Source organism: Balaenoptera ricei, chromosome 12 (genome assembly GCF_028023285.1).
Source record: "Balaenoptera ricei isolate mBalRic1 chromosome 12, mBalRic1.hap2, whole genome shotgun sequence".
Taxonomy (NCBI): domain Eukaryota; kingdom Metazoa; phylum Chordata; class Mammalia; order Artiodactyla; family Balaenopteridae; genus Balaenoptera; species Balaenoptera ricei.
In genome coordinates this window covers 59646097-59656464 of record NC_082650.1, presented here as the reverse complement: position 1 = coordinate 59656464, position 10368 = coordinate 59646097, and the positions used below count along the sequence as shown (strand labels likewise).

Genomic DNA, 10368 nt, shown 5'->3' with positions numbered 1-10368 from the left:
GAACGACGTTCAGGTATCTAAAGTATCGATTTACAGGCTAGAAGCTACAAAGAAAACAAAAATGTTCCGAAGATACATTGGAAAATAAATACTGGAAATAAATATTGGAAAGTGCCTTTCTAGAGAGTAACATGAAACTTTTGCGCACCAAGTATCTAAATTGTTTCATTGGGAATCGTGCAAAAGAAATAGAAAATAACAGTAGAAATAAAATATTACGAATACATCTAGATGGATAAAGAAGATAAAGATAGACGTGAGAATAGACCCTGTTTGCATGAAATCCAGTCTTCTTGAAGAAACACTTGAAACCCAGATTCTCCTGCATCAGCGTTAGAACAAAGTCCTCAATAGCTAAAGATTCGCTGGTCCTCAAATCCAAGTGGCCCACAAAATACAACTTCATCTTGGGAGAAACGATAACTAATTACACCTCTATCAACACAATAATGTGAGTGCATAGTATTACTGGAGGCAAAAAGAAAATTTGGTTCCTTTGACCCTTTCCCTAATTTCACAAAAAAAAGCACACACACACAAAAAAGGGCCACACAACAGTCTAGTGCAATTTTTATTTATTTTGGGGTTTTTTTTGCCCAGCCCTGCGGTTTGTGGGATCTTAGTTCACCCAACAGGTATTGAACCTGGACCCTGGGCCGTGAAAGGACGGAGTCCTAACCACTGGACCGCCAGGGAATTCCCTAGTATGATTTTTTAAATCACTTTATGGAACAAAAACTAGGACATTTACCACATATTATCAGTGGTCGTCTCTGATTTTGCTCTGTGATCATTTTCCAAGTTTTTGCCCAGGGCCTGATTTTCAAGTTTATTTCTCTGAGAAACATTCTAATCAGAGAAACATTCTATCTTCCTTGTGAAACCTGATTGCCCTAGAGAAACTTTCATATTGTTCCTACTTTCTATAATCATCTTGTATTTGTTTGCTTGTTTCACTAGTAAAGTTGAAGCAGTTTTCTGGTAGTTTTTTGTTTTTTGTTTTTCCCATCTCTGTTCTCCAGCTGGCCAGCGTACTGCTTAGCATACAGAAAGTTCTCCATTTGTCGAATGAGAGAATTATTAAATAACTCACGTTTGTTCCTTCTGCCAGTTTAATGAGGCACTCTCAGCAATCACTGTTTGCCAGACCAGGAAATGAGTTTTACAGTCCCATATTTTCCTTTCCCTCATTACTTTCACCTAGGATTTCCCTGTAACTTTAGGATTCGAAGGAGACATCAGGCACTTACATGTATTTCAACACCAGACTTTCTCGCAATGTATTTTCGTGTTTAAGTGTCTATTTGAGCAGCTATCGTGTACACGAGCTGCTGCAGTCTAGTCATTCTGCACCTTGATTAGAAAGTGCAGTTAACAGTTGCCATCTTGCCAGTCTTAGCAATCTGCTGTCTATGACTAACAATCAGGGCGCTTTGTAAGTTAAATTTTTTATTAACTTGCCTTCATTGCAGAGTGTTTGAAGGGGAGGATATATTCAAGTTAGTACTTTGCATTATTATGAAAACAAGTTATCCTTAAGGTAAAGTGGAAAAAAGTTAAATGAGATGTGGAAAAGAAACAGAATTAAGAAATATTCCTACTTCTTGAGATCTGAACCTTTAAGGTGTTATGACGTTCCATATCACATCCATCTTAAAATTTAAGAATAAAAATTATTTAATGGTAACTAGACTTGTGGTAGTGATCACTTTGTAGTGTATACAGATGTTGAATTATAATGCTGTATATATGAAACTTATCTAATTAAAAATGATTTAAAGCTGTGGTATATACATACCATCGAATATTATTCAGCCTTAAAAAGGAATGAAATTCTGATACATGCTACAACATGGATAAGCCTTGAAAAGATTATGCTAAGTGAAACAAGACAGACACAAAAGGACAAATGTTGTATAATTTCACTTTTATGAGGTCCCTAGAATAGGCAAATTCATAGAGACAGATAGCAGTTGCTGTGGGTTGGAGGACGAGAGGAAGAGGGAGTTATTATTTAATGGGCACTGAATTTCTGTTTGGGATGAGGACAGGGTTCTAGAAATGGTGATATTTGTACAACAGTGAATGTACTTAGTGCCACTGAATTGTACACCTAAAAATGGTTAAAACGGTAAATTTTATGTTACATCTACTTTACCACAATAGAACTACAATGGAGGATTAAAAAGTATATAAAGCTAATACGCTACAAGCAAATTATTAAAAATTACAACTCTTAATTTTTTTTTAATTTTATTTATTTATTTATTTATTTATGGCTGTGTTGGGTCTTCGTTTCTGTGCGAGGGCTTTCTCTAGTTGCGGCAAGTGGGGGCCACTCTTCATCGCGGTGCGCGGGCCTCTCACTATCGCGGCCTCTCTTGTTGCGGAGCACAGGCTCCAGACGCGCAGGCTCAGTAGTTGTGGCTCACGGGTCCAGCCGCTCCACGGCATGTGGGATCTTCCCAGACCAGGGCTCGAACCCGTGTCCCCTGCATTGGCAGGCAGACTCTCAACCACTGCGCCACCAGGGAAGCCCTTAATTCTTAAATAATAATAATTCTTAAAACAACTGTTTAAATTCTTAATAAATTACAACTCTTTTAATTCTTACTTAAGCATCTCCTAGAAAGTAGTGAGAATATGTGTCATAATGAAATATGAGGAGGACATACAATAATAATTCAGTTATTTAACAATGGACTATGTAAACTATTATATATGGAATGGATAAACAAGATCCTACTGTATAGCACAGGGAACCTATATTCAGTATCCTGTAATAAACCATAATGAAAAAGAATTTACACAAATATATAACTGAATCACTTTGCTGTACAGCAGAAAATAAGACAACACTGTAAATCAACTATACTTCAATAAAATAAGTTAAGGAAAAAAAACCAAAAAAACAATGGACCAAACTGGGCTTTATGCTTGTAATGACCATTTAGACCAGATTGGAGAAAGTAAGGTACACCTACTATGTTCACTGACTGGCATATTCTTACTTAAAAATCTTTTGTGATTCAAACTACTGTTTCTATACTTAAGTCACTTGTATGATGTAGTAGACATTATTAGTATTCACCAATATCTGATTCTCCACTGACTTACAGCACACAGAAGGTTTAAGCCTCCTTAAAGTTTAGGTAGTACTCAGTGAATTACTTCTGGCCAGTGGGCTGTGGGTTAAGTGATGACAGTTATTTCTGGACCTAAGCTTACAAGAACTGTAAGCATTGTCACATCAACCAAGAATTCTACAGGCAGATAAAGGGGCAGCTACAGGTTGGTATATTCTCTGTCAGCCACGATCACTGAGTTGCCTTATGGGAAACAGTGGCCAGAAAGAGCCCCAAATCAGCGAAAGACTTTGCAATGACCACAAAATAAGTTGCTGAGATTCTGGAGACATTTGTTAATAAAGCATAAGCCTAATTTATCCTGACAAATATAGATATTGGTAACAGGAGTCGGGTGCTGCTCAAAGAACTGAAAATATGTGGCATTAGCTTAGAGGTTGGTTGGTATACATAGGAAACTAATATTGGAGGCTAGAAACAGGGACGTCACATTATGCAATGGTAAAAAATTTAATATCACTGTCACCCCCAATAACCTGGGAGGCAGAAAATGTACCTACTGACTTTTGAGCTAGGGGAAGAAGTTGAAAAATAAGTGTGTTGGGTACTATTGGATGCATTTGGCACGGTATTATGAGAAAGAGTGGAGCTCAGAGAGGAATGGTTGATTTGTAAAAGCTGACACGAGGGAATAGAGGCAACCAGAATTTGAGCCTCACATGTTTGTGTTTTTCAACTCCAAGCAGTAGGAGATAAACTTGAGAAAGCCTTTAAATGACAAAGGATCATTAAAACTCAGCCTTGCAGCAAAGATCATAACTAAAGGTGTAAACATCATAGTTATTTTGGAAATTTTCAGTGGGTTAATTAAGGATGTAATTAAGGTAAACTTAATTATTTTCTCACTTGGAAAAAAAAAAAAACCTAAGGATGGAAATGTGGTTAAGAGGATGGCTCTCCCATCAAAGCTTATAGACAGAAGGTACCTGCCATAAGGTCAGGAGAGAGGTAGGGAGGTAGGAAATCAAAGAAATACAACCAACCCAAGAACTACTTGTCTCAAAAAAAATGGTATGGTTACTGGCATATAAATCTGACCAGAAACAAAGAGGCCTACTAAGCTTTTAAGAGTTGTACTGGAAAAGAAACCATAAGCCTTGGCTAACAGAAATTGTGACTATTCCAAACTTTAAACAAACAAACAACTTCAGCCCCCAATTATCTAGGAAACAGATTGAAAAAAAGCTGTGCAACTTCCAAGGATGGCGTATTCCTCAACAGCCATTCAGATGTAGCCAAGGAGGATAATAAAAAAAAAGATTCGGGCTTCCCTGGTGGCGCAGTGGTTGAGAATCTGCCTGCCAATGCAGGGGACATGGGTTCGAACCCTGGTCTGGGAAGATCCCACATGCCGCGGAGCAACTAAGCCCGTGAGCCACAATTACTGAGCCTGTGCATCTGGAGCTTGTGCTCCGCAACAAGAGAGGCCGCTATAGTGAGAGGCCCGCGCACGGCGATGAAGAGTGGCCCCCGCTTGCCGCAACTAGAGAAAGCCCTCTCACAGAAACGAAGACCCAACACAGCCATAAATAAATAAACAAACAAATAAATAAATAAATAAATATTCTTCCAAGGGGTGAAGTCTGGAGTCACAGAGAACAGTGGAGAAGGGAATTCTTAGGGAATAGAGGAAAGGTCAACAATGAACATCCCCCATGCCCAGGGTAAGAGATTGACAGTATCTCCATTCTTCTTCCCCTTTCTGAATTAAGAGTGTTTATTGTGGTTATAGTTCCACTGGTTTCACCACTGTACAGTAAGTTTGTGGAAAACAGAACATATTCTTTTGGCTCCTGGGTCTCCAGACCAGTGGGAGCAACATCCAGACCTGACATAGCACTTCCAAAGAGGCTGGTTCTGGAATGGCGGATGGTCCTTTGGGGCTGGTTCTCTTGAAAAGGGAGTCGCTGTGTTCCACGTGTAGAAAGAAGAGCTGAGTATTTGGTGACCAGAGGGTAGACTGTGAGAGACTTCTAGTCCATTCTCCTTTTCTTCTGAGCCCTGGGAGACTTACTCTTTCCTACCCATCCTTCCTGGCAATTAGGCAGGGCCAGTGTGACTACTTCTGGCCACTGGGTTGTGCATGACGCATCCAAGATGAAGAATTTAATTGCTGGTGCAAGACCTTTGGTGTTCTCCTCCCCTGCCAGTGAAGAGGCCTGGCGTTAAAATGATAGAGCCAGAAGACAATCAGCCAGGATTACAGAGTCACGGGTTGGAAAACAGTTGCTTTTGCAGATTGACCAGATTCACAGTGGATTTTGGGTGAGGAGGAAATTAACTTTTGTTGTGCTAAGCCATTGGGATGTGAAGTTATTTGTTACTGCAGCATAACCCAGCCTATTCTAATACATATGGGAATGCAAACATTTTAGATATTTCTGCCTGAGTGCAATTTTAAAAAAATGTATGAAAATGGCTTCAGGGGGTCTGTGAGCCTCTGAAATTACATACAAAAATCTGGGGCATATATTTTTCTAAGAAGATGTAAGTGCCAAGATTTCCCTTCCCAGCCTCTCTATTGCCATTAGCAGGAGTGAGGAGAGGGCCCCAGAATTAAAACCCTCCACTTCCTCCAACACTCATAGCTTCTCTTTGAGACTATCAGGACTAATGTCATACACCTTTCATCCCTAGAACATCCTTCATCCCATGGACCTTAATTCCCATATGGCTCTGTGGGTAATGTTGCTTGATTTTTCTCCATATCATTTACCATTTGAAATATCTTTTCTTTAATCTTCACTTCTTAGAATGTCTATTTCCTCACTTCTTAGAGAGATTTCTATCTCCCATGGTCAATGCTGTATCCCCAATGCCTACCACACAGCAGATATTCAATAAATATGAAAGATGGTCTATAACATTCATTATAATCTCAAAGAGCTTCATGACCTAAAAAAGGTTGAATACAAAAAGGTAGACAAAATGTTTCCTAACGAATTATCCTGCCTAAAAAACTCAAAGAAACATCTGAAAGGATGAAGACTCACCCTTGGCAGACACTGAAATCTGAATGAAAGAGGCCCATGAGATATTTTATTTGGAAATGATAAACTCCTGAAATAGGAAGGATATTTTGAATATAGCTAAGTAAGCAAATACAGTGTTTGTACACAAAATATTCTGTCAATAATGTGCATTGAAAAAAACTCCAGGACCAATCTTGAAACATAAAGTAAATATGAATTTAATATTTTATGCACGTTTATACAGTAACATCAAAATAATGCTCCATAAGTTACATAGCTATTTTCCAAAAACACTGCAAAAAAAAGATAAAATGGTAGGAATGATATATAATCAATATTACTCAAAATTAAAAATATAGTCATCTATCTTTTAAATAGATTTGAATTGATGGATTTCTACATGAACCAGAACATTTTAAATATCTAAAAATAGTCTTTCTTAATGCAGCAGATAATATATAAAGAATCACTTTTATTGCACATTAACATATCTGGTTTAGGCTTATTTTTTCAGGTAGCATGCAGACAAATTATGAGTATGAATTTAATAAAAGTAGGCAAGATACTATTTTATACCTCAACAATTAGATGAAGGTGATATACTTCACAGCTTAATCCTCAGGAAATTTTATTCAGAAATCATATAAAATCATTGACTAAAGTCAAACATGCAAACTAAGAGCTCTTAAATACATATCATAGTAAAATAGTTTTGTTGGCACATTTACAATAAGAAAACAGGTATCAACTGCTCTTAGAACTGACACCACTCTCCCTGGCCGCTCAAAAAGGTGGCCTTCACATCAGTTTTAAAAACATTAAATGACAAAATCTTAAATATAAACATACATTTGGTTATGTCAAAAATATTCACATAATTGGCACATAGTCAAAAATTTATCGTTTTAAACACGGAAAAACTAGGGGAACCCGAGGTTAGATATAAACCAGTTTCTAAATAAAGCTAGTTAAACTCCTGTTTTACTTCTTAAATTCATTTCGCCAAACACTATAGTAGTTGTTTTGAGGATCTGTAAACATTCTCACTGATTTGTACTGTTTCCTGAGGTCATCTGGAAGCCACTGTTACTAAAGTAGCTCACAATTTAGTACCCCTGCAAATGTGCTTTGGAAATATTCAAAATAAAAACAAAAATTTAAATGTAGATCCATGTGTAACTTAACATACTTTCTCTATTACAAAAGCTATCTTTAGGAAATTCTTAGATCTCAAAATCAAATTTATTCCATTACCAGCAGACCTGGACAAGCAAAGCATTCATAGACTTTAGGCCATAAAAAAACAGATTTCAGAATTAACTCATTTAACACTGTGGAAATGAAAATAAAAGTATCTTATTACTTCTAGAATAATGTCTAAAACTTACACAGGCCTCTTCATTTTAAAACATGTTAAAACAGTGTCAGTCCAGGGCCTGACCCTTAGTAGATGTTCAATAAATATATACTTAATGAATAAATGTGAAGTTAAGCATAAAAACTACTGTAGTATTTGAGTACTGAGGTAATGTTCTGAAGCTACAATGCATCACTCACTTAATGAAAAATCAGTCTTAACTGGTATTCAGAATAAAGCTTAAAAGATCTCCTAATCTGATAAATTTAGCACTAGTTCATTTCCTGGCATCCAATGAAAAGAGGAACTAGGCACTTTCCTTGATTCTTGCCCTCACCTATCACTTACCATCTCTACTTAACTCTGTAAGGGATAAGCCAAGAGGCAACAGAAAAGAATGGTCTTGTTTCTTTCCCTTCTTTCTTGCTTCCTTTCCCTCTTTCTTTCTCTCTTTCATCTATCCATCTATCAATGAAATAAGAAGCAGGTGACCATCCAATGAAAAGTGCATGCCTCTTAATGGTATCTTTTCTAGGAGAAAAATGAGACAATTTAATATTTACATTTGGGGGAGGGGATGGTAATTGTCATTACCAAGACGGCTGACTTGAATAAAGAGGATTAACTAATAGTTTTCAAAAAATTTCACTGCTCTCTCTGGTACTGAAGTCTTCAATGTTAACAGATTACAATTAAACAGAAAACACATTAAACACTGTTTACCTTTTACAGGACACAACCTGAGTTTACATGTTAACTTATAAAGATACATTTCTCCATCATTTCACTGTTAAAAATCAAGAAAATCACTATTATTGAAATTTCAACAGCTTAAAAATACAATTTATGCAATGACATTTTTAAGCTCTGAATTTCTTACATTATTACCGTCTTTAACACTAATCACAATTCCATTCATCCATATATCAAAAGGCAGCACTGGTAACCTTGATAATATTACACATACTTAAATATTAAGAAGGGTGAGAGTCTTCGTTAAATATTTCCACACATTAACTACAGCCGTTATTCTTATCCTTCCTTAACAAGAGGAGGATGAACTAGGAGCAGGCACTTACCCAGCATCTGCCTGTACTATCATTCGTTAGCCCTCATGATTAGGATGCTTGAACCATGCCGTTATGTGTTTTGATTTAATAATGTAACACCAAAGTAGTCAATTTTTAAAAATTTAAGCCTAAGTAATGGTAACATTTTCAGGCCAAGTTTTGACAGCTTAATAATTTGTTTTCTAGGGGGGTAAAACTACCATATGTTTGCTATTAATTATTTTAAAAGAAAATCCGAAATGCCAACTTTATGCTCCATTAAAATAAAAACTAAACCTATTTGAACTTACTGATGATGCTTGCTAAAGACAAAAGGTGATCTCCAAACCCCAAAACCATGATTAATATTTACTGATCTACAGAACTAGAAAATGTATTACATTTTCCTATTAAGCATAATAAGAATAGAATTCTCTATCGTTTACAAATATGATTTGGTAATTTACATGTCAAAGGTATCCTATGGTCCCATATGGATTAACAACTTCTATTTACCAATTCTGCATGTAACAATTATCTATAAATATATTTTGACTTTGGCTAATCACTTGCAAATTATTCTCAACTCCATCATGAATAGGCTGCAAATAATATGTTGATAAAATATTTCAGTATTTTTCCAGTTCTCAAAACCTCAAAGCAATAAGCTAACCAGTATATTATTTGTAAATCCATATTACTGAAGCTACAGTGCTACCTTTTTATATGGTTGAATCATACAAAATATGACAAGGTCAGTATGCCAATTGTGTAAGTATATGTTATAGCAATGTGTCCCACACAGCAGTGTAATATACCACTGGATAGCCCTGAGATGATTTTTAGTGAAGTGCTACATGAATGAGCAACTTTTCTTTAGTTATATATTTATTTTAATGTTTATTAGAAAAAAATGTAACTAGCACATAAAATGTAGAACGTGCTCAAAATAAGACTATGGTTTAAAAAGGCTAAAAAATAAGCTTAAAAATAATAAGTAAACAATCGCATAGGAGACATATATACACATATATATGAAAACAGAAAGGTGGTATTGACTCACATTTGGGAAACACTGTTTTAAGGAATGATCTGACTTAGCCAGCATCATTTCTGAATGCTTATAATAATAAGCCACATTATAAAGGAGTTTCCTCTACTACTGTAAATTCTGGGGGTTTTCTTCCAGGACAAATACGTTTTTAAAAACATGTGTTTACATTTATTTTAAGAATATAATTTTGAAAGCATTTAGTAAATTTAATTTACTTTAAAAGGATTCACCAAAATAGTAAACATGTTCAGGAGCATTTGAGGGACAGGCTATTCCTACAGAAAAGACTACAAAGGCACATTGCATATAATGGTTATCGCTGCAGCATTTAAATAAAAGTGATCTAAATAATCATTACCATTAACAATTAACAAATAATTATAATATTCTTTCATAAAAAAGAAGGTACGCTTGTGCACTAAGTGCTCTTGATTCTGGAACCACCTGCACATAAGTGTCACTAACATGGACCCACTGGCCTGCTGATTCACTATCAGGTTCTTTCAAACCTAACAAAACAAAAAGAAATATAATTTTACAATAAGTATGTTCTGACTTTACATTAAAGACAACACATTTATCACAAACTCTAATGCTAGACTTTATTGCATAAGGCTGTTTCTTCTTGGGCTAAACATCTTCCAAAATGAACTCTTTCAAAGCGTTAATATTAGTATCATTTACTTTAAATATCTAGTGAAATATTAGATAGTTTTATGAATATTTATTTTCAAGGAAAAGTGCATCTGCACTAAAAGAGAAAATACACAGTTAGTTTGCCGAAGCAAAT

General features: G+C 35.8%; 1 protein-coding gene across 6 annotated transcripts in view; it reads right to left on the bottom strand.

Moving 5' to 3' along the window:
• Positions 1-6721: 6721 nt before the first annotated feature.
• Positions 6722-10368, bottom strand: part of USP45 (ubiquitin specific peptidase 45) — a 70534-nt gene continuing 66887 nt past the window's right edge. For all 6 annotated transcript variants that reach the window (XM_059941519.1, XM_059941523.1, XM_059941520.1 and 3 more), the window contains one exon: positions 6722-10087. In XM_059941519.1, coding sequence (XP_059797502.1) covers positions 9957-10087 — 131 coding nt within the window. In that variant the 3' untranslated portion in view covers positions 6722-9956. The remainder of the gene's footprint in view (positions 10088-10368) is intronic.